General features: G+C 46.1%; 1 protein-coding gene across 1 annotated transcript in view; it reads left to right on the plus strand.

Annotated features, from left to right (window-relative positions):
• Window positions 1–27675, plus strand: part of LOC146200149 (uncharacterized) — a 95438-nt gene that overhangs the window by 32791 nt on the left and 34972 nt on the right. The window contains exons 6-11 of the mRNA XM_084595382.1: window positions 10242–10304; window positions 19788–20187; window positions 23439–23551; window positions 25178–25282; window positions 26712–26791; window positions 26939–26990. Coding sequence (XP_084451508.1) covers window positions 10242–10304; window positions 19788–20187; window positions 23439–23551; window positions 25178–25282; window positions 26712–26791; window positions 26939–26990 — 813 coding nt within the window. The remainder of the gene's footprint in view (window positions 1–10241; window positions 10305–19787; window positions 20188–23438; window positions 23552–25177; window positions 25283–26711; window positions 26792–26938; window positions 26991–27675) is intronic.

Below are 27675 nucleotides of genomic sequence, written 5' to 3' on the forward strand. Positions count from 1 at the left end.
GGCAAATACGTCTGAGTTGTGCGATTAATAAATTTTCAATGCGAAGCAAATATGAATAATAAAAATTGTTCACAGATAAAATATTTTTTAATAGTTTCTAAAATTGGTGCAGGTAGTTAAAAATAAAGAGAAACAATTTTCCACAATGCAGATGTATTGCAAAAGAATTTTGTTCTTGCCAACCATCAGCACAATTTGTTTTATTTGCAAGGAAAGAGTAATCACATGGTAATTTCTATAAAGTGCATTTTATTGGCTAATACGTTCCCTGCAGTCATTTGAAAACAATTGCTGTCCTTGTAAAAAGCTGTTCACATGGAAAAGGGAGCTTTTACTGAATGCTGTCATGAATCCTTGCTAGATGAATACCTCCTTACTGGAGAAGTAACATCAGCACTCCATTGACGGCGAGACAAGGCGAAACAGACAGACGAGCAGCAACCTTAGTAAAAATGCCAGCGGGAACGTCCATTACACACTGCATTGTGGCATCTGGAGAATGTCACTCAAAATGCAGCCTTCATGATTGCGAGTAGGTTTCACAGCTCCTACATATTGGTTCTGTTGAACTGAAAATGCCGTGACAAACCCCTCTGCTTGCAAGCTTTTGTTGGATGCTGTCAGTCGTGTTCATGAGGAAAGAGGAAGTTAAGTCGTTTGAGAAGTGCTACTGCTCTTTTGGACATGTCACAGTATTTTGCTGTCAGTTTAGATGAACATGAAATTTGTCATTCTTGAATGTTTAGGAGGTCCAAATATTGAAAGGGCTGTGAAGATCGAGTCGGAATAGCAAAGGCAGTTCGAAAACTGTTCGAAATTTCGAATTTCACACACCCCTACTATTTATATTTTCCTAAAATTTTTTTAATTCTCAGCAGATCTTTAATTTTTGTTAGATGATTTCGATATTCATTTACTCTTAACCTCACACCATCAAGATGTACTGTAAAAACCCGCATATAATATGCTGTGTAATTTCGGAATAGCAAAAATGGGAAAAACAAAGTTTTCATCTGCATATAATGCAAGCGAGGAAAAGTCAGCAGAAGTATTTATTTACACTGAATTTCGCGATTTCCTGCGAAATGTAGGCATTTTTGCGTCCAACACAATCCCACACCAGGCATCAATGGTGCCGCGAACCTTTGTGTGCCGCTGCTGTATCGCTCCCCTTCTTACGTGTACACACGTGTTACGAGAATTTCACGCACCGTGATGAGAAGGGCACCTCACGTTCACCTCCAGCTGTTCTAAAACCAGTAGGTCGCTTCGGCAGCGCAGGAGCAGCCGGCCATCATGCGCCTGTTTGCATCTAGTACCACACGGAGGCGCGCAATATGTGCGCCCCAGAAGTGTTCTCAGATTCAGAGTTTTTGCAATAGTCCTCGTCCAGTACGTGTATCGTCTGCCGAGAGTCCCTTGCTAGAGACAGCTTTCTGCATAAAATCTTTTTCGGTATCTCTAAACGCTTTCAATATCACGCAGTCCTCGTAAATGCGAGCAACATGCTCCTTGGAAATGCTGTTCAAGTGTCAGCGATTCGGTCATAGGGCAACTCAGCGTGGCTGGAGAGGTCCGTGAGAGACCCGTGCAAGATATTAGAGATCATGTGAGGTGTACTCGCACGCTTCTGACCGCATGCGCATCGCGGCGTCAGCACGGTGAAACTGAATTCATAGAAACAGCCAGCTAACGCCATCGCTAGACAACGCCTCCTCTCGCTGGAAGCCTGATGCTAATGGCAGTGATTAATAATGAGGGCTGAATTGTGAATTTAGGCTGCAATTTTTTTTGGATCTGCTTAAAATACCAAACAAAAATCTTACATGATAAAATCGGGAAAAAAAAAGCCTCATATCATACGTGGGTTTTTACGGTACTTGATTGGCGTTGAAGCACTGCACATAGTTCTCTGTTAATCAAGTTAGCAGTAGGTATTTCTTCACTGGCAACTCTCATATTTCATACATTCCGCCGAGGCGTTCAAATACAGGTGCACAACGCACACACTCATGCTATTTTTTAAGACAACATCGTGTACAAAGCAAAGCCCAGCTCAACATAATGGCTATTCTTTGGCAAGGTCAGCTAAAGTAGATATGCAAGAGCTTGTTTGTTGATAAGGCAACTCCGGTGGTTTTTTTCGTCATTTTGAGCTATTGATTGCAGTACATTCCTTTTTTTGAAATTCTGAGTAGAACTATTTTTGAAATGAAAGAACAGCAAATCGAAATCGAAACTGGTTTAATAGCCAGAAACGCCGTTCGCTTGACGAAACTGGGACATCACATACAGTATTGGAAAAACTCGCACGCACATTAAACGGTGGAAATAAAATCTGGGAATCGTGACGCAGTACATAAGAGCCTGACATAGCCTAATACAGGCCTCGAAATTTCATTATCAAGTGGGCAGGGCGCAGTAAGTGGGGTATAATGTTTGTGACATCATAGACGCAGTGTTGTTCACAGAAACCGTCTGAACTGAGGCCACAAAAACTGCATATTTTTAAATAGAGTTGCGCGTGAATAAATTATTGCACGGCATCCAAATTTGGTAGAATGTGTCAGCGGAGAGGAAAACTCTCAGTAAAGTTTCTACCAGAATATGCGATTGTCGAAATACCTCCAGAGTTGCCCTTTTTGCTTACCTGAGTTAAGAAAATATCACATTTCGAGAGGAGCAGCGAATATGAATTGTAAAAGCATAGTGTAAGTTGAGTAGAATATTCTCAACTAATTTTGAATTCCAGGTTACTTTCAAATAGTTTCGAATTTCTGTACAGCTAGTTTGAGCTAAAAGCAAACAGTATTTAGAATGGCATCCGTGTAAAGAAAGCAAATATATTGAACATTTCGTTTTCCCCCACGATGAACATAATGGAATACACCTGTAGTCTTCCGCCTCTTCTAGTGTAAGCTTCCGTTGAGCCAGTAAATCTCGCCGGACGTCTTCATCTTGCACACCACACACAATTCTGTCCTTTAATATGCGCTCCAGTGACGTTCCAAAGTTGCACTTCTCCGCTAGTCATCTAATTTCCGCAGTGAAGTCATGGGCAGATTCCCCGTCTTTTTGCGAGCGCATGAAGAAAGCATAACTTGCAGCGATCTCGTTAACTTGTGGAGCGTAGTGGTCTTCCAAATGCCGGACGACTTCTTCGTAACTCAGCTCATTCACTTTTTTTGGACGACAACGCCCCTGCAACACTAGCACCGCACTGTCCGTGAGCGAAGCTATGAGCAGTGCTCGCTTCTTTGTTGGTTCCTTGATGCTATGGGCTTCGAAGTAAGCCTCTAGCCGAACACAGTGCGTAGGCCATGTGCCTTCTGCCTCTGTGAATTCCGGGGGCTGCCCGGCACTCGTTTTTGCGCAGGTAAATTCGCCTAGCGCCAGCACGCTATCTCGTCGCCACTGTTATATAGCATCATGCAGGAATGACGCAACAAGAACAAAAAATTTATTCAGGCAGCTCCTTTTATAGCCCGCCGGTGATGTTGTGATCACGTGGTCATGACAAGGTTTGCCGACGGCGCGTCAGACACGACCACTGACGCAGCCTCCACCGAAATGATGGCTTCGCCGCTGCTAACACTAAAATGCAGAAAGGCAAAAGCAACAATCGATCGTGCTGCTGCCGCTGCCGCTGAAGTGGCGCTGTCAGCGATTGTGAGATGCGAACGATTTCTTTGGCTGTCAACTCTCAACGCCAACATGGCATCTGTGGCGCTGTCAGCACCTGCGAGGTAGTCCTGAACGTTTGCTGCGCCGCACAACACACTTGTTGTGCAACGAAGCCTGCCTCCTGCTATTAAAGTGCGGTAGTACTTGGCATCGCGAAGTTGGTTATATCCGTTTTATGTAGAACCGCGTTCGCAATGGGAAAATAAAAATACATGTGTTTGACAAAAATATTTCCGAAGAGTTCGATATATTCAATAATATCGAGGTTTAACTTATTTCTCGCATAATCTTTCTTCTTCTCTGTGGCCCAAAGTTCGCAGCCTCTAATTTATTGAAGTCGTAAACAATGACAGCGGTTGCCACGAAACAACCCCAGCAGCGCGGCACGCTGCTTCGTCTGTCCTGCTTTGCACTGCAAGTTCTGCTTCCTTGTGCACTGTGTCTGTTAGTGTAATGGTTGAAAATAAGAGCATCCTTGGCATCCATTTGCATGGATAACCGGCATGTTTGTGACCAATGCAGCACTTCGTTTTTCAACCCACAGACCGTGAGAAGCTGCATCGCAGAAGCTGCGAGCAGTCAGTGCAATGGTTTTGAACAAGCTTTGCAGTTACTGTGTGCTGGCTGCAGATCTCATGAGGAAATAGCAAGTTATCTTAACTAATTATTGCAAGTTACTCAAACTAGCAAGCACTGGCCCATTACACTGCAATGTTTTGCCATGAACTCAGACTAATAAGAGTGTCATAATTTCCGAGTGTTTGAAAAGTTCGAATACTTGAAATTGCGAAAGTGCATTGGGAATCAAATCATCTACCAACTTCCATTCACAAACTGGAGGAAATTTATATTGTTTGGCTTACCCCAGTTTATGCCAGTCGTATAAGCGGTTGCTAATTGCACTTAACTGATTATTGTTTAATGAGAGGGTATTCTTCAGCAGGGTGAAAGATGCAAAAGTTGTTAAAGCCACTGTCAAAACAAAAACATTGTGGGTTGACAGCTACAAATAAATCTCATTATAAGAGACACTGTTGCTAGAGACACTTAGTTATAAGAGACAGTTAAAAATGGTTTGGTTGGTTTTCCTATGTCTGCCATGTTAACAACATTGCATACAAGAGACATGGCTACAAGAGACACTCGGTTACTAAGGACAACTTTTTCAGGTCCCTGGAGTAAAATCTTCACTATTTAGAAGAGACACAACCCAGGTGTGCTCATGCAATGCAGCTGAAACATACCAACTCGTACATGATGCACTTCAGATTCCCTCGGCTAAATTCTGTTCCATATCGGCATCCTTTTTGTTGTGTATGTCAGAAACTGAGAAGGAGTGCTTCCCCATTATTGGAAGATCAAAACGACCCCGTTGTTTCAGCCACTGGCATCACATTACTGTCACCTACGAAACTAATCAAAATGCATGAATGACATCCAACATTTTTAACTCCTCACTGTTAAAATTTGGTCACAAGATGAAAGCTCAGAATTCTGTTGTCTTTCTCTTTGTGGACAATGCTTCTTGCAGCACAAAGTTCTCGTGCTCAAAGCCACCAAAGCTTTTTCCCTCCAAACTCCACACCCTACCTTTAACCAAAAACAAAGGCATTATGCACTCTCTCAAGTTGTTGTACAAAACAAGGTTGGTAGAACACCTGTAGCTCGACAGGCAGCAAGACTGTACAATAGTAATTGATGCGAAGTTTGCGGTTCAGGTGATTTCAGGTGTCTGGAATGGCCTGAGAAGTAAAGCCGTGAAAAACTGTTTCAGACAAGCAGGCTTTAAATGTGGTGACATGATGTAAGAGGGCCCATATATGGATACTGTAGAAAGCTTCCTTGAAGATGAAGCATGGGCGCGCATACAAGAGACTGCAGAGGTACCATAATGTTTTGAGGAATTCGTATCTGCAGATGTGAATCTTGTGGGCTCCCGAAGAGCTTTCAGACTGTGCAATTGTCGGGCAAATAAATGGCACATGTGCCATAGAGGGTGACTACGGGGACATTTCAGAGGAAAAGTAACAGCATCTGAGGATGACGAGCATGTAAGAGTGATTCAAAGATATTAGAGCTACAGGAAGGCTAGCAAAATGAAGTTCTTTACCTCCAGAATTTGGGAAGGAATACACTCTGCACTCACAAAAATAGATATTATAGTATGAATAACTTCTTTAAGCTTTCCTGAACAATTTCCTGTTAATGCGTGTGAATGCATTTGTGTGCTGATGTGCAGTAAACTGATCAACACAGTGCTTTTATAATTTTTGATTACAAGGGACCTTGCTTACAAGGGACATCTTTTTTCAGGTCCCTTGAGTGTCTCTTGTAACGAGGTTTTACATCTTGAAATGTGCTTTGAAATTGGGCCCCTTGTATTTTACCCCTAGCCAGGACCCCCCACTAGTGAATCACTTGTTCAGCATGTGTACACACACACATGCATGCACGTACACACACACCAGGGTGTCTAGCAACCGGGAAAACCGGGAATAGACCTCTCCCTCGAGTAAACAACGTGACGTCATGGAACGCACGTGCGGCGACTGCAGCGCTCTTCGATGCAGCGGCGATGGCCAAAATCCGTCGTGTTTCTCGGCCGCGGCCGTACTGAATGCAGCGGCGCGCACTTGTGGCTCGATTATTTCTTACGCCGTGGTCTCGACCAAGGCCCATTCCTTGTCTCGACTAGCCTCCAATGCGTTCCTGTGTATTCCAAACCGATGGAGCTGCCTTAGTATGCGACGTTATTGCCTGAAATCGCTCGCCGGCGGTATTTTGAAAAGTCAGTAGTTGACGGGGACCAATACTCCGACCCCTTCCTTTTGAAGGACTGGAAAAATAACCCCAAATTGTGGCCGAATGTTCGTTTTGGTGACATATGCTTGTATCTTGTTCAGACGCCCGGCCCTAGCTACGCCAGGGATAGCTTGAAGTCCTATCGCTCGTTGAAGGCTTACGTTCTTGCAGCGGAAAGGCATGTGCGGCAAGTTTTCATTGCCGACGCTGCCTTAAAGTGCCGTGCGGCTTTTTAAAAGCTAAAGTGGCGCCGTCGCAGAGAACCACCGGCGAGCTATATGAAGCCTGGACGCTTTTGCACAAGGACGGAGTCGTACAGGCAGCTCACTGCACATGCATGGCCGGGTAAGCTGTGTTCGGTGTGACGTCGAGCAATAGCGTTTTAACAGGTTACTTTGATAGGCAGGAATATGAATGCATGTGGCAGATTGGAAGTGCAGTACATCGTCCCGCCAGAATATATCCTTCACGCATGAAATCAGCCTGCGATACGCAGAGCATAGGATCTCGTATTTTGTTATCGTGTTATAAGGTTTTCGACGTCGCTGGTTCGATCCCGGCTGCGGTTGCAGCGGCGGCAACTTATCGATGGGGCCAAAGTTGAAAGCGTGCTCTTGTGTCGTGCAGTGTCAAGTCTTAGGTGGCCAAAATGCTCCGGATCCGTGTTATGCGACGTGCCTCACAACCCATGTGCCGCCTGAGCACTTCAGACCCTGCCTATCTAGCCTTTACGCTTGCAAGTCTAGCCTTTACACTTGTAAGTCGTACTATGCTACCAGTTTGTTACAATTAAAATGTTTATTACCTTCTACCATCCCTGTGCACACTGAACGTTTTCTAGAGGTTCTGGCACTTTAGTTGCTGTAATAGCTCGAATGGTAATCTACAAGTTTCAAAGTGTGCGCGCTCTTGTAATGCTTGACATTTAACAGTAATAAACATTTATCTTTTAGTTTAGCCACGCATGTAGCTTATTTACTCTTCAAAGTGGAAATGGTCGTTTCATCTGGACTCATTCAGTCCACTAGTTCACAGCTTTGTGAGTGGAACAACCAGTTCCATGAAAGTGTACATAACAATTTTTTTATTCTCGCTAACTACTTGATCTTTTATTACCTTAGTTATAGGTTAAGCTCTCTGACAACATACCTTTTTAATTGCTACTTACCATTGAGATGAGCTGCATATATATGAGCCCAACAGAGGTTGAGTTGAGCACCCTTTTTGAGGAAACATGAAAAAATGTTAACGAAGAAGGTAAATAATGAGGTACGGCTTGCCTTCTCAAAGCCCCTACTTCTATGGGTACAAAACAACCTGCAGTCAAACAGTTTTATGTAGATCACCAGATAGTGTAATAAGTCCAGTGAATGATAAACTAGCTGAACTCTAGAACAAATCAGCATGGGCAAGTTCCGCAGATCCAGTCTGTGCGCTTCCATTTATCTCGGCGCAGTTCGTGCACACACACTTTCAGATTTTCGTCCCGTGGAAAACGAAAAAAGCGTATACCAAAGCCTTTCTTGGCGCGGTTGGTGCATCCCAGTGCACAGCAGCTCGTAGGCATTACGATTCAAGGTCGAGGCAAAGGTCCCAATGCCCGCAATGAAGATTATTGTTGCTCACGCAGCGAATCTCTATGCGAGCGCATGCATTCAGGCGACTGTTTTGCCCATCGGCGTCTGCGGCGCAAACCGGAAACGTCACCACTGTGACGTCACTCGCATTGCGTGACGTACCCGAGGAGAGGTCTATTGTCAGGGAAATTTCATGCACCGGGAAAAATCAGGCAAATGTCAGGGAAACCACCAAAATTTCGCCAAGTCAGGGAAAATGGCACAATATATTCTGCAGGGCATTTTCATCTTAAGTTGGCGCACAGCAAGCTTGGGATTCATTCAGATTTGTTTTTTCTATTTTGGGCTGAGCGCGCGGCCACGGTGGGGGCCGACACGTGATATATTAGTTTGATGCCGGTGCATGGTTGAGCTGCCACAATAGGAGAACCAATATGCATGTCAGTTGGGTACCCAATAAAATATGCGGAAGCGCTGCGGGGAAGTAGTACGCAACAAAAAGCAGGAATAATTGCACCAGCAGCGGCCAGCGCTAAAGCGATCGGCGAGCTGAGCTACAGCTGAGGTCCGTTGTGACACTCAGCGGTTGACCGCTCACATCTTTACGATCTCACCGCAGGTTCCGCGCTTCGTGTGCACGATAAAATTGCTTACCACTTTCATGTCCATAATCACGAACTCGGTACCAGCGTCGTTTTCGGTGCTAACGCCAAGGTGAAACTCGCGTTTGGTCGTGGACTTTCCCCAACAGAATGAACTTTGCGCCGGCTCCCACCATAGAGTAGTACGCAGCGGCGTCAACTCAGAGTGTATCCTAATCCGGGATGCAATTCGCGCTGTAATTTGAACCCACGGTGTCGTCATCGAGCAGCGTGGTTGATAGTCTCTGCACATCTAACAAGTCTGGTACCGGCTGCAACTCAACTGTCCCGACGGCACGCTTGTGGCCGATGTCTTCTGGTTTTTGTTCCTCGCCCGTTTTTTTACGGCTTTCCATTGCATGCACAATTACAGTCTATACTGTTTTCCAGCAACAGAGCAGTGCATCGAGAAACACGAGCGCAAACAGAGATTCGCATGAAGCGGCGGCCACGGCGACGAACACAAAGCAGAAAGAAAAAAAATGACACGCCGATCACGCCAGCCAATGGGAGATGTAGAACAGCGCACTTTTGAAGCGCGCCACATAAGAGCCAATCAGAGATCATAAATGGCGTTTGCAAAACTGGCGCGCAGCCAATCCACTTGAGCGAAGCCAATTTGAAATGGCACAAATTGCGCTCATAGAAAGCAGCTTTAAACAGAGTCCAAGATGGCGGCGATCGGCCGGATGCAACGCCCGTGGCGCATGCGGGAGTTTCGAGCACAATTTCCAATTTCGGGAGGCATTTTGTGGCTGCCGTGACATTTTGAAAGCTGATTTTATCACAATTCCTGACCGAATTCAGCGTTATAATTTGATTGCAGGTGCTCGAATGGATAAATGTTCTGAAAATGAGTTTCTTTCTCAAAATCGATTTTTGACCATTTTTTCGCTAAGCGCGCGCTAAGAGGACCGCGCTCTCCTTTGAAACCGGTCGTGAGCTAGGGTTCCTCGCATTGAGGCACCCTATATACAGCCAAATTTTGACCAATCAAAACCGCCGTTTTTTTTTTATACATGGGGCCTATACGAAATTTCTCAACCGGTATAGTATCAAAGAGCTCTGCTGAGGCTGGCATCAGTGCGCTTTTAATTTTCAGTAAACTTACAACATTTTTCCCTGTCATTAACACTAATAACAGCCTTTCACTATTGTAAACTGCAGAATGTGATTAATAAATAGCCTTTTGTGGGGAGTTATTCGTCTATGCTTGTTATCAGCAGCTACATTTTTTAGCCTCTTCACTTGTCAGGGAATTCAACCTGAAGTAATCAGGGAAAACCTGGAAAAGTCAGGGATTTTGAAAATAGTGGTTTGCTAGACACCCTGCACATACACACACTCACATATACAGCATGTACAGCGCATCATACAGTTGCTGCATTCCATTCGCCCCCACCTTAGGACTTTGGCATTGCTCTCATTTGCATGTTCCGTTGCACCATTCATCAGAACCAGAGTGTAATGGTGCTCCGTTGATTCTGCACGCTCATACAGCACCGCAGACTGACCCGTGCTGGCATTCTTTTTTCAGAAACGAAGTCATCAAGCTGACAAGGATTATGTTCCTGTGTTGAAGAACAAGCGAAGGTCGAAGGTGAGAGCGCCTAGAGGTGTATTTGCATATGGGTTGGGCTAACATCTGCAAGGCCCAGTTTTGCTGTAAGGATTCAGCGTCTCGTTGATCATTTTACTAGCATTCATGAACAACAAGGAAAAGCATACTTTCATCAAGGCTGGCGCCTTGATACAGAGTCGCGGCATTTTTCAATGAAGCGCATCCTAGTTCTGTGGTAACCACAAAGACACGTTACTCAAGAGCAGAACTGCGAAATGCAGGAAAACCTCTTTATTTCAACCCCCTTTAATTCTGGAAGCTGGATAATTTGTGCTCTAGTTGTGCCTCACTTAATTGCAGATGGCATAACTCACATGTGAACAGGGAACCAGAGATTGGATGATGATGGAAGGTAAATGCCTCTAAAGTGGCTCTAAATGCGCAAATGCTGTACTTGTCACCGTAGTCACCACCCAAGGAAAGGTGCTGTGCGGAGGCCTTTTAACACAAAGGAATTATTACCCCCGCACAGAAAAAAAGAAAAAAGAAAAAAAAAAAGTCTGAGATGTTTAACGTGGGTAAACGCGATACAGTTGCCGACCGATTTTTCGGACCCTGAAGGGGCCAAAAAAGCATCCAAAAAACCAGGCAGTCCAAAAAAAAAAGGCTTCAGCATAAACATCACTTTATTTACTGAGCAGCTTTTCCTCTTTCTCACAGCCGGTCTCCTGTCCGGCGCGGCGGCGATCGCGGGAAAAACCTCTGACAGTCGCAGCGGCGTAATGTTCACGGGACACTGTCAAATGTTCAGCTGGAGCATCACTACTTCCATGTGACTCAACGTTAGCGCTCTTTCTTTTCTTTTGTAGCGAGAGCTACACTACGCTAGCCACTTCACCGTGATTACACTTTCGTCGTGGTCGCACTGACCTTGAGCCGTTGCCTAGCGACCGCTAGAAGAAAAAGAAAGGAGGAGGTCGTGGGAGGCGGTAGCTGGCAGCTGACATGGCTTAGCACTAACTGGACATAAGCAGGACTGGTTTTGGCAGGAGCTGCCAACTCTGGTCTCTCCTTCAATATGGAAGGGTGATATCACAATCAGCCTGCCGAAACCCTTGCATTCACGTTATACCTAGGCCACGCAGGCACGTACATATGGCTGAGTTAAAGTGGGGCTTTATATGTAGGTTGGTAGATTACGATAGCGTAACCGCAAAGGTGGGAGTGAAAACAAGAAAGAAAGAGGTGTGGTAGTGGAGGTTAGTGGACTACTCTGCAACAGACGCTTTTGCCTCATCGCACTGTAGGGGTCAAAAGTGCCCCTTATGGCATAAGTAAAGCTGAAACCATAGAGTAAACTACTACTATGTGCAAAAGCCATGCCTTTACTTTGAAGCCGAACCTAGGTGTAGCCATGCAGATAGCTCTTGTGTGACTCCAGGTATATAACGACAAGTTAAACCATAGATAAATTTTTTCTCCCGCATGAAAAAAGAAAATGTGGTGGTGATGGCTGTCTCTGCGGGGGCTGTGGAAGTCGTGTGCTGCACACGTTGGCTTCAAAAAAAGAAAAGTGACGTCTTGTGTGAGCTTCCTTGGAGGTCATGTTTAGTTGGGACACCCGCTGTATTGCAGAATGAAGTAAAACTGGTACCTGTTGTCAGTTGCCAGCAGGCGCTTTTCGGGGCACTAGGCAGACACACAATGTTTTTTTTTCCTCCCTCTGAGCTCGCGCATCAAAGTATGCAAGCGCACTCGTGTCGCTGCGGCAACCCACTCCCCTGGCTCTCTCGCTCACAGCTACACGCAAGTCGGGATGTATGGTCATGTGATAGGACCACGCTTGCACTTACTGGCCCGTCCTTCGTGCGGTGGAGCTCCGTCACTGCCACTCGATGGAACCATGGAGCAGGGGCCCATGACCACCACGACGCAGGTTGCCCAATTTCAAGGAGTAACGGGTTGATTGACTTGCTACAGCTAGTCGCGACTCTTATCAAGAGTATAGTGGGTATGCAGGATGCATGCATCGTGGACTCGAGGTTGCAGAAAAACAAAATGGCAGTGATGTTTTGGTAGCTTTTTGCAGTTTTACTTGCGATTGAGAGAAAAAAATTACTGCCGATTTGCATAGTTAATCAAATGTGAAGTAGGTGTGTAGCACTGCTTATCCCTGCTATACTTATCCATCGCTTGCAGTCGCGCAGCCCGTTCTCCTGGAGTTTCTATCGCACGTTTGTTTCTCTTCGCTTCGGCATCCGTTTTATGACGACGCTCAATGTCTTAAGCAGTTTCCCGAGCACGCTTGGCGTGTTTCCTCGTTCTTTGTGCTTCTAGATTCTTGCACTGTTTAGCTACAGCATCAGAATCAGTAGACGCGCGATGCCGCTGCCTACGTAACCGTTGTACTTCAGCACGTCGAACCTGCGCCGAAGTGCCAGACGGCCCGGCTTTATCTATATTGCGACGCGAAGCAAACGCGCGGCGCAGCCGCCTCCTCAGCTTTCCTTACACGATCTTCAGAAATGAGCGAAAACAGGCACAATGTACCCTTTTACAATGCACTGCTTTTCGGTCGAAAGGTCTGGAATGGGATCATAGGGGAAGAGAAAAGAGAGAGGAAAACGCTCTTGAAGGCGAGCGCAAGGTGCGGAGGTGAGCACAAGCTGCTTCACGACGCGACGAGCAGCTCGGAGCCGAGATCCAGGGAGCGGCGCGCATGAACGTCTGCTGTCTGTGAAGGCTGCAGAGTGACTGATGCAAGGGGAGAGATACCGAAGTTGAGCACGCGTGAGCAATACACGACTGCTCACTCCGGAGTAGCACACGCTTGTGCAACGCTACCCAGTGACTGCCGCCATGCCCGCAACAGACACGCCCCTCTCTCACTGTCTTATTCTCTCACTAGGTGCATCTATGCGGCCGCTCCGCCCCCTCAGTGTTAAGTCGCGTGATGCGGACGTCGCCACTTTCCCTTCCTCCTCTTCAACTTCACGGACAGACAAACGGACAGAGAGAGAGGCTTCTGCTGCAGCTGTGCAGCCGCTCCGCCTCCTCAATGCTGAACCGCGCAACGCTCGCGTTGCCGCCTTCTTTTCACGAAAGAAGAGTGAGCGGCTTCGGACAGACATCGGCGAAATTAGTGATTGTGGCTAATAGTGCTACGCACTAAATGTCCGGAAAATTGGATGTAGAGAGGTTTCAATCTGAAATTTTGGTCAGTGTCATGCATCGACCCTATGGAGCACATGATGCTGCCGTGGCAGGGTCTAAATAATCAGGCAGGTTTGGAACATCGGGCTTCCGAAACATATAACATTTGAAAGCACTAGTTTGGCTTAGTTTATTTTGGTAGATGTAGGTTGTGTTGCCACTGTCTTCTTGTCTGTCATTGTTCACGCTGTCTAAAGTGGACATTACTAAGCTTTGCTGTTAAGGGTATCACGCGATACCATTAATGGTTCCCATTTGCCGGCTCCTTTAGCAGATCCTCATTCACATAAATGGTTTTTGCTACTAGTCTTTTATAAAAATTTGTGTCTCTGTTATTATACAGTAGCGTACAATTGTAAGATACTGCATTATATGAAAGACAGCCCGACGTAGATATAAAGCCCTACTTCAATGAAACCATACAAACGTACATGTATGGTCTAGGGTCAACGTACCTATATAGACCGAGATCCAACACTTCTGAAAGAATGTCTTCCAATGTCGCCCTCCCATCTCAGTGGTGAAAGATTGGTTGGCAGCACCTGCAAATCTGCACGCATCCAAAGATCAAAGGTCAAAACTTACAGATATCCCATTTTTTCGATTTACCCTTGTGAAATAGTGTGTTTTCCCTAAAATTGTCCAGCGGCGTTAGCGTCGGCGTCAGCAGTGTCAACTGTTTGAAACCTCGGAGCCTCAAAAAAATCATGAAGATGCCTCTGGCAGGTTGCAGTTGGCCAGTGACTTCGCCGGGTGCCAATTGATTGGAGAGTTGTATGAAGTCACTAGACCACTGGCGCTCCCTTCAAGAACAGCATGGTCGACCATAGCGGGAAATCATCGCATGCAGACGGTGTGGTCAAGTTGAGCTGGCAACTTGGGCAACTCCTTTTGTGTAACATTCTTGTAACACATCGCGTTTCTAAGGGACACTGAGCAGTGGTGTGCCGCTACACTGCGATGCAGACTGGCTCTCCTGCTCCTTTCGACAAAGTATTGCTGCACTAGCCTTCCGTTTTCCTTTATTGCCCTGCCAATCCTTTACTGAACTTTCTCGATGCACTCATATATGTGCACGGATCAGACGAAGTGAGCATCTGCAGCTTCTTTGATCGCTCAAGCCGGAGTAGAAAAACAAGCTTCTCTCACAAAAAAAAAAAAAGCAGCCAAAGCAAAAATTGTGTACCCCAAAGCCTTCTGCGATTGGCTGCCTCGCAAACTGCTTCCGAGCGACAGGCAAAATTTTCTAAAAGCCCAAATCCTGAGTGACGCGACGAGTGGCAATGCTTTGGTGGCCCTCAGCCCACCGTGCAACAGCATCGTGCAGCGTGTCGCTGTGAATTGTTGCCTCATGTAGTTAGTGCTTTAATGGTGAAAATTAGGTGTCCTCTCTCTATAGTTTTTATTTCTTTGTGTGTGTGTTGCCACCCACACTATTCTTAGCATCATCACAGAGCCTGTAGTCATTGCATGTACAGTTGTGCCTTGGTAAGAGAGTCCTGCTAATATGAGTGGCTAATATTAGGAACAGCTTTCTAAGGACCAAACATTTTCAATGTGTTTACACTTTGTTAATTATGGAATTTCACTGTCTGGCCAATGGGCAAAGGGAATATGCGCAGCCGATTAAGGCCTTTGTATTTTTGGTGCTATAATACACAGATGGTGTCGAGAGCAAAATCGGTACTGAGTCAGATATTTCCGTCTCTGCATTTTTTTTTTTTCATTACACAAGAGGAACCGATTAAGAAATGCGAATAACTGAGCGATTTCCTTTTCTTCTTCTTTTTTTCTTTTTTTTCATGTTCACAGTGCTCAGTTGCCTAGTCGATGCACCTTACAACTTTGTGTATTGCACTTGAAGAAAGCTCTGTGTGCAGCTCGTGCCACATAAGCGGAATTTGGCAGCATTCAGCCAACTGAATACTAATACATAGCAGCAATTCATACGGTATAAAATGTTGTACAAGTTAAGTCATTTATCCTTGAGGTGCCATTGACCACATCACGCAGCACATCAAGTTGCACCACATTATGTCAAATGTGGCAAAGGTAGTGGGCCTGTAGCTATAAGAATTCTGCCCAGTTTCAGCTTCACTGGCCTCCACTGGGCACGAAGGCAGACATAAGTCATGGCATTTTTATCTTTTTTTTGTGAATGTTTCTCCCTTCACAACTCGTTACTACAGACGACTCAAATTTTAAGCACACGGTGTGTGTGTTTTTTTCCGCAGCGCATTTGTGTGTTTGGGGTAGAGAGGGAGATAAAGAGAAGTGAGAGAAATGCTTCGAATGTCACTCCCGGAGTTCAAATCGCCCGTTGCAGAACTGGCTCGCATTTGAATTGACGTGCTTTTTAAATGTTGACTTCTGTGACACTTTGGCTGGGCCACGTAGTACAGTTTGAAAAAGTCAAATTAAATTAAGTGAGGTTCAAATTGTTTTGAACCATAATGTCCCTGGAGTGCCTTTATTTAGGGATGCAACTTCTATGATGACGCCTCTTACTTCCTGGAGGCTTTTATTTTTTGCCCTCGCTGCTGGTGCCACAAAGGATGGTGAGAGGTTGAAGATAAATAGACCATTCTTCAATTCCTGTGTGAATAATGCATGCTTCTCTATTTGGTTTTCTGTGCACACAAGTGAGCATCTCAAAGTTGAAGGGCCCGGCCCGGAGGGACATGTTATGGGAATTTGTAGTTTGTTACATCCTCTGTTACATGGGGGTTCTGGCTGCAGTTAAGCTGTCAGTCATAGCTGCCGTACTCAAACATGCTTACCACCGACTGCAGCTTGTTAACCCAAAAGCATTACTAGCCCTGTCAGGTGAAGAAGTTCTGTCAGTGATCGTTGTTGTGCCAAGACATAGTCCCTAAATGACCATGTCATCACTCCAATGAGGCACACGTGTTGTGCTGATAGGTGCTGCATGCAAATGGGATGATGTCATGGCACTGACTTGGCACGTGGGCAAACCCACTTTCGGCTGCGGCTCTTGTGGGAGGCCGGCAGGTGAGGGGGAAAAGCGGCTTGCGCTTAGTGACTTCATCTGATGGATCATCTCCTCTCATTGCTGTACAGCTCAAAGTTCCTAGCGTATGCCAGTAGCCGCATACAACAAAATGCGCGCATGAACCATTTCTCAGAAAAAAAGTTTGCTGAAAGAACTCAGACATGCAAAAGTGTCTGCGGCTTTTCGCGTTTTCACTAGTCCTAAGTGTGCCTTCCAACTTTGAGTTCAGCGTAAATAACGTAGTCTTGATTCACACGCAAGGCTGTAAAAAAAAATAAAAAATTAAAAATGGGGGGGGGGGGGGGGGGGGGGGGCTTAATGTCACGAAGTGACAGAAGGGCTATATCCCAGCTGGTCTTCGTGCTTTTCTCCCTTCTCTCGTCATTGTTTGGGCTCACAAAGTCTGGAGCTTCTACACCGGCCTTCCGATATGCCAGATTGACACAGCTGACTGGCCACGATACTATGGCAGCTGTGTGACGTTTAAAGGAATGTAACTGGTAGGAATTTTTTGACTGACATACGTAAGCACGTGGTATACAGAAGGGCACAAGTTCGAAAAATTCAAAGGGCTGTCGAACATTTGAGCACAACTGTCGGGTCTGTGGCGCATGTAGAAGCGCATTACAGTCAAGTCCACTTATAGCAATATTCAAGTGCCACGAAAATTTCATTGTTATAACCGATAACTGTTGTAAATGGGTTGCACAAAAAAAAGCATAACTGCAAAGAGGGGTCACAGACGGCAAGTGACATGCGAGCCCCGCCAAGGCATCATTTTGGTGGCCCTGAAAGGGGCCTTGTAAAAAATATGAGAAGGTTGCCACTGCCACCTCTCAGCTTGAGAAATCCTGAAGAAACACCGGGGTGAAATCGCCACAAGCATTTCTCCCCATACTTCTCACTAGCTTACACGAGAAGCCCCATTTCTGTCGGCCTTTCTTGCCTCACAGGAAGCTTGCCGACATCCTTTTCCCTGGCATCCAGGTACACCACGTAGTGCAGCCGAAGGTCCCTCGCGATAACGAAGCCCCAGAGGGACTGAATCAACTGCAAGGCCTCCTGCGAGGACAACATTGAGGCAGCCTCGTTATCGCTGCCGTCGTCGCCGTCAGTGTCGTCGTCACTGTCCGATTCAAGCACGTTCGCGACGATCACCTCATGGGTGAGAAGTTCTAATGTTACTAGTGCATCATCCGAATGCAGAAACTCTTTCGAGTCTTGAAGGTCCTCATCGACTGCAGACCAAAGTTCTGGCATCACTTCGTCGATGGGAACTTTGTAGGCTTCGTCTAAGTCACTCCTGCCTCGGACAAAGCACGCTTTCCTAAAGCAGTTCCACACCGTAGAAACGCCAACTTCGGACCACCAAATATAAACTGCACAGCCATCAGCAGATTGATTTTCAAGTCTGGTTGCTCCCTATTTCTTGTCCACACGGCCATGTCCATCAACAAGACTAACTTGCTCAGGACGTGATACATCACCTTAAAATGAGAGATCACGCCGGCATCCATGGGTTGTAAGCCTGCCGTCGTGTTCGGAGGCAGGAAAAAAACTTCCATGTTTGAGAGCTTGGACATGGAATGATGAACACTACAATTATCCAGGACAAGCGCCACCTTCCTCTTCAATCGCCCGAAGAACTGATGAAACTCCAACAGCCACTCGCAAAAAAGTTCCCGTGTCATCCATGCCTTGGGATTGTTACAGTTGCTTACTGGTATCCGGGCAGCACCGCAGAAGCAGCAGGGAATTTTTGACTTCCCAATGACAAAAGTGGAGCACTTGTTGCTCCCATTCATGTTGGCGCACAAAAACACAGTGAGGCGCAGCTTGCTGTTTTTGCCGCTCTTGCACGTGTCTCCTTCAGTACATGCATCTTGGAGGTCAACGTCTATAAAAGGCCCATTTCGTCGCCATTGTATACGTCAGCATCAACATAGTTGTCGAGGATGCGGGGCAATGCTTCTTGCAGCCACTTCTCCTTCTTCTCCACGTAAAGCGAAGCTCCCTTGTGTAGACAATACCGTGTGTCTCTTTGAGGCACTGTATCCAGCCGCCACCTGGCTGGAAGTCGACATTGTTAATCAGCAGGGCACACTGCTTTGACTTTGTGGCCAGAATCGGCCCAGTGATAGACAAGTTCTGGGCATGGGCACCAAGAAACCACTCGTAGAGGGCCTCCTTCACCTCCTTATAGGCACCTTGTCGAACCTGTTTGGGTACATTTTCAAGTGAGCACTTTTCTTTGTCGAACTTCTCAGCAAAGCGGATGATCATCGACTCATTTTCTTATCAGCTTTGCAGTCCTTCATGATACTGCACTTTGAATCAAAATCGATAGCCGTACACTTTCTTTTCACTGGCAACATCGTCTGATATAATCAGCGGGCGGATCAGCCATCTTCTGTTTCGGCAGCGATTCAAACGAGATGGAGAAACCACGTGGCCAGGAACGACTTCTACATAATCAACTAACACAAACAACCAAATCCGTTGACAGAACTGTGCAGAATGAATGGCGAGCGAGCAGATCAGCGCGTTAGCGAGGTCCATTCGTGTTTCGGATGGTGACGTGGCGTAGACTGTGGGCACAGCCCATTTGTGTTCGGAGCGGTGGAAGGGTGGCGGGCGAGAGGCGCGCGATGCTGGCGATGCGGAGAAAGCCAGAAAACAGGCTCTATTGTATGAGCACGCGGCGGGAAGGGTGCAGCGTTTGGCATTTTCTTTTTTTTTTCTTTTCAATGATTTCGCATTCTACTACATTTTAGCACGAGCACTCAGGAGACAGACTTCATTGTTATAACCAATAATGCAGCATGGGGGCATTGTAGTAAGCGGATTAATTTACCATAGAAAACATACAAAAGTGGACAGTGCAGCAACTTTTGATTGTTGTAACCGATATATTGTTAAAACCTGTATTATTATAAGTGGGTTCGACTGTATTTGCCTCAGATGTTCATCGCGGCACAGGCAAAAGATCCAGCCACTTTAAATACTGCGCTCACAAAGTGTTTCAGAGCCCCTTTAATGTGCACCGGCATCACATGGGACACAGGCTCCGTTTCCACTTCGCCTTCATTGAAATGATGCAGCTGCTGCGGCCGAAATTGAACCTTGGTCCACTGGCTCAGTAGCCAGGAGGCATCCGAACTATTGAGTCATCATGGTGGGTCAGATTTGTGTCACTCGATTGGGATTGTGCAACTGAAAGTGTCACGCATTAACTTGTGTTAGTGCACCTTAACGCTGACACTGCTCGTGTGCGTTGTTGGGGGCTGTGCTCGCAGAAGGGCGAGGCCCACCAGGGTGACAAGAGCTCGACCAAGCGAAGCAGCAAGGCTGGCCGTGGTGGAAAGGAGGAGGAGGAAGAGGAGGAAGAAGGAGGCAAGAGCCGCAAGTCCCCCAAGAAGAAGAAGAAAAAGAGGCGGCGTCGTGGGAAGCACGGTGGAGGCGGCTCGGGGGTGAACGGCACGTACCGGCGGCGGTCGCACCACAACCCCTGGGAGGCCTCGTCGGACTCGGACTCATCCTCGCAGTCAGAGGATGAGGAAGAGCCCTACGAGGAGGAAGCCTATGAGGAGGACGAGGAACTGCACTTTGATGACAACGAGGATGAGTTTGCCTGCGAGGAGGTGGATCCCAATGCAGAGGTGGTCGTGGTCAAGAGAGCACGCACAGTCAAGAAGGGTGAGTTGCTGCCTTATTCGTGCAGTGTTTTCTGTGCTTCCTTTTCTTTTAGTGTGGTAAGGGATACTGTTGTGGGAGTGTCTTCTTTCAAGTGCTTGGGGAAGCAGTTTGCTCAGAAGTGTATTCGTGTCATCATGGGCACATGGTGGACTTGTTAGTATGGTACAGCTATCATTGCTTACCTTCGTTGCAGCCTCTGTGGGCAAACCGTGTGTACTTAAGCATCCGTAGCTGGGTAGCAAAGTAGGGGAGAGCAAGAGAAAGCAAGCACGCTTGCCTTTCACATCGCGGTTTCCCACAAAAGTGAGCCCTTCTAGTGAAGACCGCATACTATAATATTTCTTCAACAGTAACTATCACTTCAATGCGAGATAGAATGTTTTTATCCACGCCTTTTGTGGAGGTGGAAGATGAAACTTGCAGCCTGTTCAGGCAACTGTGCAATGGATGGGGATGCGGGATTGGATATGTCAAGTGCTTATAGCCGGCTTCTAGAGAAAAAAAATGAACGCAGGCCGTCCTTCGAGTGTTCACTGGGAATTTCAGTATGTTGCCCTTGCATCTCTGATGTTGCATTTGGGGACAAGCAGCGGGTGCCACTATAGGCCAAGTCACCCTACGGGAGCACAGTGGCGACGAGAACAAAACATATTCGTCAACAAGCCGGAAACTTGTTTCCCAACAGCTTGTCATGCTGTGCTGAGAAACATGACATGTTGTTGGGGTGTTGCTTCACTATAACAGGCTTGGAAAACAAAAACTAAATGCAAACAGCATTTGTCAACAGTGTTTGTTGACACTGTTGACAAACTTAAGGCGATGACACACCAGCAAAGCAGGCACTTAGGAATGATTGACCTTTTTTTAATGGCTTTCAGGCTTGCAAACAGCACTTGAAAAAAAAAAAAAAAAAGTTTTCCTTTATCGCTTAGCTGTATGCTGCGATAAGGCATCTTGCAAGCAGTCGGGCAGGGCGCCATTAATTGACACCAGCTGTGGTGGGGCCGCCATAATTCCACTTCTCTTCCGTGTACAGGAAGTCAACCACAGAAGAGAGCATGCGAGCGCAGCTATACTCCGTTTCATACATCAGGTGCAACGCAGCGAAAGCTACGCAAGTAGTCCGCAAGAAAAAAAAACAGGAGGAGTATCACTACGCGCTCGTTCTGTCGGCGAGTGGTTCCTGCCAAAACAGGCTCTATTCCGAGCATACACGTTTGCAATAACATGCTTCGCATCCTTAGACATCTTCACAGAGCGGATCTTATAGAAAAAATGCGCACCAAAGAACCATTTTCTCAAAGAGATGCGCAGCGCGGAGGGCACAGCAAGCGCCATCTGGTGGCACAGCTGGCAAGGTTGCGGGGCAGCAAAACGCGGCACGAACAAAAACGACATAAAAAAACATACAAATTAGCCGAATCCGACCTTTTATTCCTAAAAAAAGTGCTTTTTATGAAGTTGATGGCAAATGTAAAATGTATTAAGCTTGCAGACAAAGCAACTATTATTTCTCTCGTCAAGAGCAGGCACTATTTTTTATCGCGGATGCGGAGAGCGCAAACAAGAGCTGTAGCTTTGGTAGTGTTGCACTTGATGTATGAAACGGAGTATACGTTAGAGAGGCAGCAGAGGAGCAGGGCTGAGTCGATAACTGTCTGCAGTATGAACTGGGCATTCTTTCGTAACAGACAGTAAGCTGATTGGTCTGTAATTTTTAAGGAGACTCTAAGGACCTTAAAAATTACAGACCAATCAGCTTACTGTTTGTTACGTGTAAGATATTTACTAAGGTAATCGCTAAAAGAATCAGGACAACCTTAGACTTCAATCAAGCAAAGGATCAAGCAGGGTTTCGGAAACGGTACTCTACTATCGTTCATATCCATACCATAAATCAGGTGATAGAAAAATGCTCGGAATATAACCAGCCCTTATACATAGCATTCATTGATTACGAAAAAGCATTTGACTCAGTTGAAACCTTGGCGGTGATGCAGGCATTGCGAAATCAGGGGGTAGACGAGCCGTACGTGAAAGTGCTTGAAGATATATATAGTGGCTGCGCAGCAACCATAGTTCTGCATAAAGAAAGTTACAAAATTCCCATAAAGAAAGTTGTTAGGCAAGGAGACACAATCTCCCCAGTACTATTCACAGCTTGCTTAGAGGAAGTATTCAGAGACTTGGAATGGGAGCAGTTAGAGATAAAGGTAGATGGAGAATACCTCAGTAATCTGAGATATGCTGATGACATTGCCTTGCTAAGCAACTCAGGGGATGAACTGCAAATAATGATTGATGACCTAGACAGGAAAAGTAGAAAGGTAGGTTTGAAAATCAATATGCAGAAGACTAAGGTAATGTTCAACAGCCTCGGGAAGGAACAGCAGTTTACATTAGGTAGCGAAGTACTGGAAGTAGTAGGCGAATATATCTACTTAGGACAGGTAGTAACTGCAGATCTGGACCATGAAAAGGAAATAACAAGAAGAATAAGATTAGGATGGAGCGCATTTGGCAAGCACTCGAAGATTATGACTAGCAGCTTACCGGTATCGCTAAAGAGGAAAGTATATAACAGTTGCATCTTACCTGTACTCACCCATGGTGCTGAAACGTGGAGGCTAACCAAGAGAGTTCTACTTACGTTGAGGACAACCCAGAGGGCTATGGAACGAAAAATGGTAGGGGTACTATTAAGAGATAGGAAGCGTGCAGAGTTGGTCAGAGAAATAACTCAAGTTACCGACATTCTAGTGGAAATTAAGAAGAAGAAATGGACATGGGCAGGACATGTAGTGCGAAGAGAGGATAACCGATGGTCGCTTAGGGTAACAAACTGGATTCCAAGGGAAGGAAAGCGTAGCAAGGGGCGGCATAAAGTTAGGTGGGCAGATAAGATTAAGAAGTTCGCAGGGGTCAAGTGGATGCAGCTAGCACAGAACCGGGTTAAGTGGAGAAATATGGGAGATGCCTTCGTCCTGCAGTGGGTATAGTCAGGCTGATGATGATGATTCTTTCGTGCCTAAAAATATCAGCCCTGCTACAGATGTGAGCACAGGTGTGGCATTAAAAAATGTAGTCCCTACCTGCAAGTGCCGCCAGGGCAGGACCAGCTCCTAGCTGTCCAAAATGAGCGTGCTGCTGATTTCATGCTGGGAGGAGGGCAGGGGAGGGGGGCGGGGGGGAGTGTTTACACCCCTCCTTTGGGGCTAATTTTCACGTTTTGTTTGTGTGGATGCATGCAGAGCGCACCAAAGAGGAGCAAGGCAGCAGCGGCAGCAGTACCAGCGAGGAGAGTGAACCGGAGCAAGATGAAAAGCCCTGTGCCAAGTGCGGGAAGGGTGACCACCCTGAATGGGTGAGTTGGAAGAGGGAAAGAAGACTAACCATGTCACTGAACAGTGCAATGCATTGGAGCGAGTACTGTCATGCCTCACTATACAACTCCTGTTAACATTCACAACTTGAAATATAGGCAGCTTTTCTGAGGGCCAAAGTTTATTTGCTCCTACCCCTCGAGGAATCAATATGGAAACTCACTTTTCAAGCAGGGGGCAAGGGGGATATGAACAAAGCCCATCGGTGCCTGTGTATTTTTGTTTCGTTAATATGGACAGTAATGAAATCCCTACGGCCCGTCCAGAGGTTTCGTTTTCTCCAGGCCGGTTGGGGAATGCAATTAGAAAGTATCAATGACTTAAGTGATGACCCTTTCCTTCTGTGCTTCCGTGCTTTGCAGTGCATAGTTTCTGAACCTAAGTACCCTACCATTTCCTGTATTGGATGTATAAAATATTCTTTGTGCAGTTTGTGCAAAGTACATAGAAAGCTAAATTCAGCCGCTATCAGCTGACTGTGGCCTTATGTTATGTATGAGAGCAGTTGCAGAAGTTAAATTATTTATATCCGTGGTACACATTTAAGGTAGCACAGACGACTAGATGCGTCACATTACACCACGTTATTTCAGTCATAATGGCATTTGGGAAAAAATGGGCTTGTAGGTCCCAAAATTATTGAATTTCAAATTTTAACTGGCCACCACTATGCAAAAAAGCAGAATTTAACCAAAGCGTGTTTTTTTTTTTTTAAATCTTTCTTTGCCATTGTTTATTACAGGAGACTCCAGCATTCATATTAATTAGGCAGGACTGTACAGATACATTAATGACATTGAACAGTCTGGTGACCACAGTGGCAGTTTGGCTGGCTATTCTGAGCAGCTTTCCACGCGGTGTTTGTTGTGAGGTGGCTGTCACATACGCACCTTCTTATTCGTGACTCATGCTGAAGCTGTCACAGAAATCTGTCGTGCCTTCGTTCTAATGCGAGATGATTGTGTTGGTAAACTGGTAGCACGATTAGACTTTTTGTGGGGGTGGAACCGAAGCACCCTCTGTCATGGCTTTAATATGAAGCGTGCCTGCCAGCACGTGACAGCGGGGTGGATAGCACAGGTGGGCCTCATTGTGGTTTTTAGGCAGCGGGCAATTGGGCGAGACGTTTCGGTCATTTAGGGCCCATGAGGTGCATTAAACAGTGCTGCGTCACTACTGCTAAGGGAACATCTTTTATGTTGCAGCAGCTCTGAGCCAAACAAAAAAAAAAAAAAAGATCCGAGTTTACGATGATGGGCATTTAATGCCAATGTGCTCAGGCTGATATTGTCTAGTGAAACATGAAAAGAGCAGTTTCATTTTGGTACTTAAATTTTGCAGAAACTTAAGGATTGAAATCATTTGAGTTCTGGAAATTCTTTTCAGCTTCATTTCCACATTGACAGAAAATAGCTCGTCTATTTTAAAATCTACTCTGAGGTATTCTTGATAGAGCTGTTCAGGAGCTACTTGAAGAGGAATCGAAATATTGTTTGCAGGCCCTATGTATGAAGCTGGTGGATGGAGGACATGTGTTGCTTAATTTTTTGGCAGAGGCGGCTTTTATGTGCCAGATGCTGCAGCTTCTAATCGATGTTTGTGTGCAGATCCTCCTGTGTGACGTTTGTGACGCCGGCTATCACACATCCTGCCTGAAGCCCGCCCTGATGATCATTCCTGACGGAGACTGGTTCTGCCCACCGTGCGACCATGTGAGCTTATGTGTTCTCTCTCCCACTCAACATCTGTACCTTGGTCAAGGGCGCCCTTCAGCAGCGATTTCTTCTCTCCGTTCCTGAGAAAGTATAGTTGCGACAATTTGTATGGCGCTGCCAACTACACTAGGCGTTGCTCGATGTAGCTCTCCTCCACGGACTCTTGAAAAGAAGGCGGTTCTTAAGCGTCATGTTGGGTAAGGCACCACAAAGTTTTGATAGCTAGCGTATACCCAGAAATAGAGATATGCAAGTGGAAAAATTGCCATTCCATGGTGTGTGTACTAATCGTACGACACTGCTGTAGAAAAGCGTCTGTGACCTGCCTGAGTTGGAAGTGTGTGGACTCCCGTGATAGCATACTGAAGAAACTTTCTCGCTGTCTTTTGAGCCCTGCTCCACTTTTTAGGTGCAGGAGTCCCTAGAGCTAGCCAGGAATGCAAGCAGTATCTAAAGCATTCACATTGTTGTGTCAGGTTTCGAGTTGCCAAAGTTGGAAAGCATTTTTATGAGAAAAAGAAGTCTGTACTGGGTTCTGCTCTACAAAAGCCTGATATTGGAGAGCAGTGGGGCAGGTTTTCTTGCAGACACACATTGGCATTTCCTTCCTCTGCCTTTATAATTATGGAGGCAAAACACTTTGTTAATTGCAACCATTTCAACAAATGAATTTTTACTGCCAAATATGCAGCATGCATTTAAAGTTAAGTCTTTTGTATCCCCTTTTCACTGCTGCATCGCCTGCATCTATGCGGATTGTTTTCCATCATTGAAAAGCAACAGGGGAAAGGGCTTCGACTGGAAGGGGCCAGAGAGCAGAGCTTTCAACACAAGCAAAACTGTCATTGCGCACACTGTGGTTGTGCATCAACTTCGTTTGCTGCCGCGAGCACTGTGAAGTTGTCCTACACGCGGTGTTATTGTCCCTTTGCAGGGCTTAAGAGTGGGGCCTTTTTCTCGCATTTCTCCAAGTTGTGACCGACTTCGCTAACTTTGCAGCACTTTTTTGTGGAAACCGCGTCACAAATGGATGGACGCCTTCGTGTGGGTGGCTTATTTCCGGAAGTTTGCGGCTGTGCAGGCTTCGGAGGAATCCGTTCAGTATGAGTCTTCCTTGGTTGTGCTCGGCCAGAGTCATTTCTTGGCCGCTATTTTTGCGTCCGCATCTCAGATCCGATGGAGCCGGCCCGATGTCGTCCTTGAACCAAGCCCAGCACGCAGGATTATCAGAACAGTTTTCAATGCAGAGTACAGAAGCGGATGCAAGAAGTAGAGAGAAACGTACGTTGTCGAGTGTGGTATTAGAGGCACAAAAATGTATGCTGTGGGACAGGTCTGTGTGTGAGCAGGAGATCTGATCTTGCATGTGAGCATTCTGGGCACACAGTCCGCTCTTGCTCCTGCCATTGTATCATTCTCTGTGCAGAGGAAGCTGTGCGAAAAGCTCATGGAGGAGCTCAAGCTTTATGACCAACTTTCCAAGAAACGGGACCGAGAGGAACTCAGGTGAGCAAGTGGGGCTGCATTTGCTCCGTTATGGGCGCTTTAGTGTGTGCACTGCTTCTTTAGTGTACACACAAACGCAGTTTTCAAACAAAGCAGTTCTCAGTTAAATTAGTGCTTCAGAACTCCTTGCTGGCGCTATCTGTGCAGGAAACAACGGCTGGCATATGTGGGCATCAGCTTGGACAATGTACTGAAGCCGGTGAGTATGCTCATCTTTGTCCATTTCTAATATAAAGGTTCACATTTGAAACACAGTTGTGGATAACATGAATACCTTCCACTATTGTGTGCAGCTTGTTTGCAAAGTAGTGCCTATTGAATCGGTTTTGACCCTACATAGAGCTAAAACTTTTCTCTTTTCTTTTTTTAGGAAAAAAGAAACTCAAATGTATAGTTTAGTTTATGGTTACTTTTCCACAATACCTTCAGTGTTATGATTAAAAGCGAGTGGAAGTGGAATGGAAATTTTTAATGGGCATTGAAGGCAGTAGTGGAATCCGTGTCACAGTTTTGAAGTCTGTATCATGGGCACTTCATTCCAGTGCAGGAGCCTCGAGGGAAAGTGTACTGAAACTGCCCTCTCGCTCTAAATCTCTACCTGGGCTCGGCAAACTAGATCGTACAAGCAAGATGCATGGCTGGGTAATGGTGGGCGACACTTTAACGCTCGGCAGGACCGTACGCTAGACGCTGCAGTTTAATTTCACTAATCTTCGCCATTTATCGGTGTTATTAAGCTGGGAGCTAAACCGTGGAGTTGAGTAGCCGTCTTGAGTATTGTGATAATCTCAGTGTTGCCATCTTCACTTCATTCGGCAGCGGGCGGTTCGCCCCATGCTAGCTTCTTTGCTGCTCAGTGGGTGCCGCAACGATACGACTAAAAA

Source organism: Amblyomma maculatum, chromosome 2 (genome assembly GCF_055883805.1).
Source record: "Amblyomma maculatum isolate TAMU_Amacu chromosome 2, ASM5588380v1, whole genome shotgun sequence".
Classification (NCBI taxonomy): Eukaryota; Metazoa; Arthropoda; class Arachnida; order Ixodida; family Ixodidae; genus Amblyomma; species Amblyomma maculatum.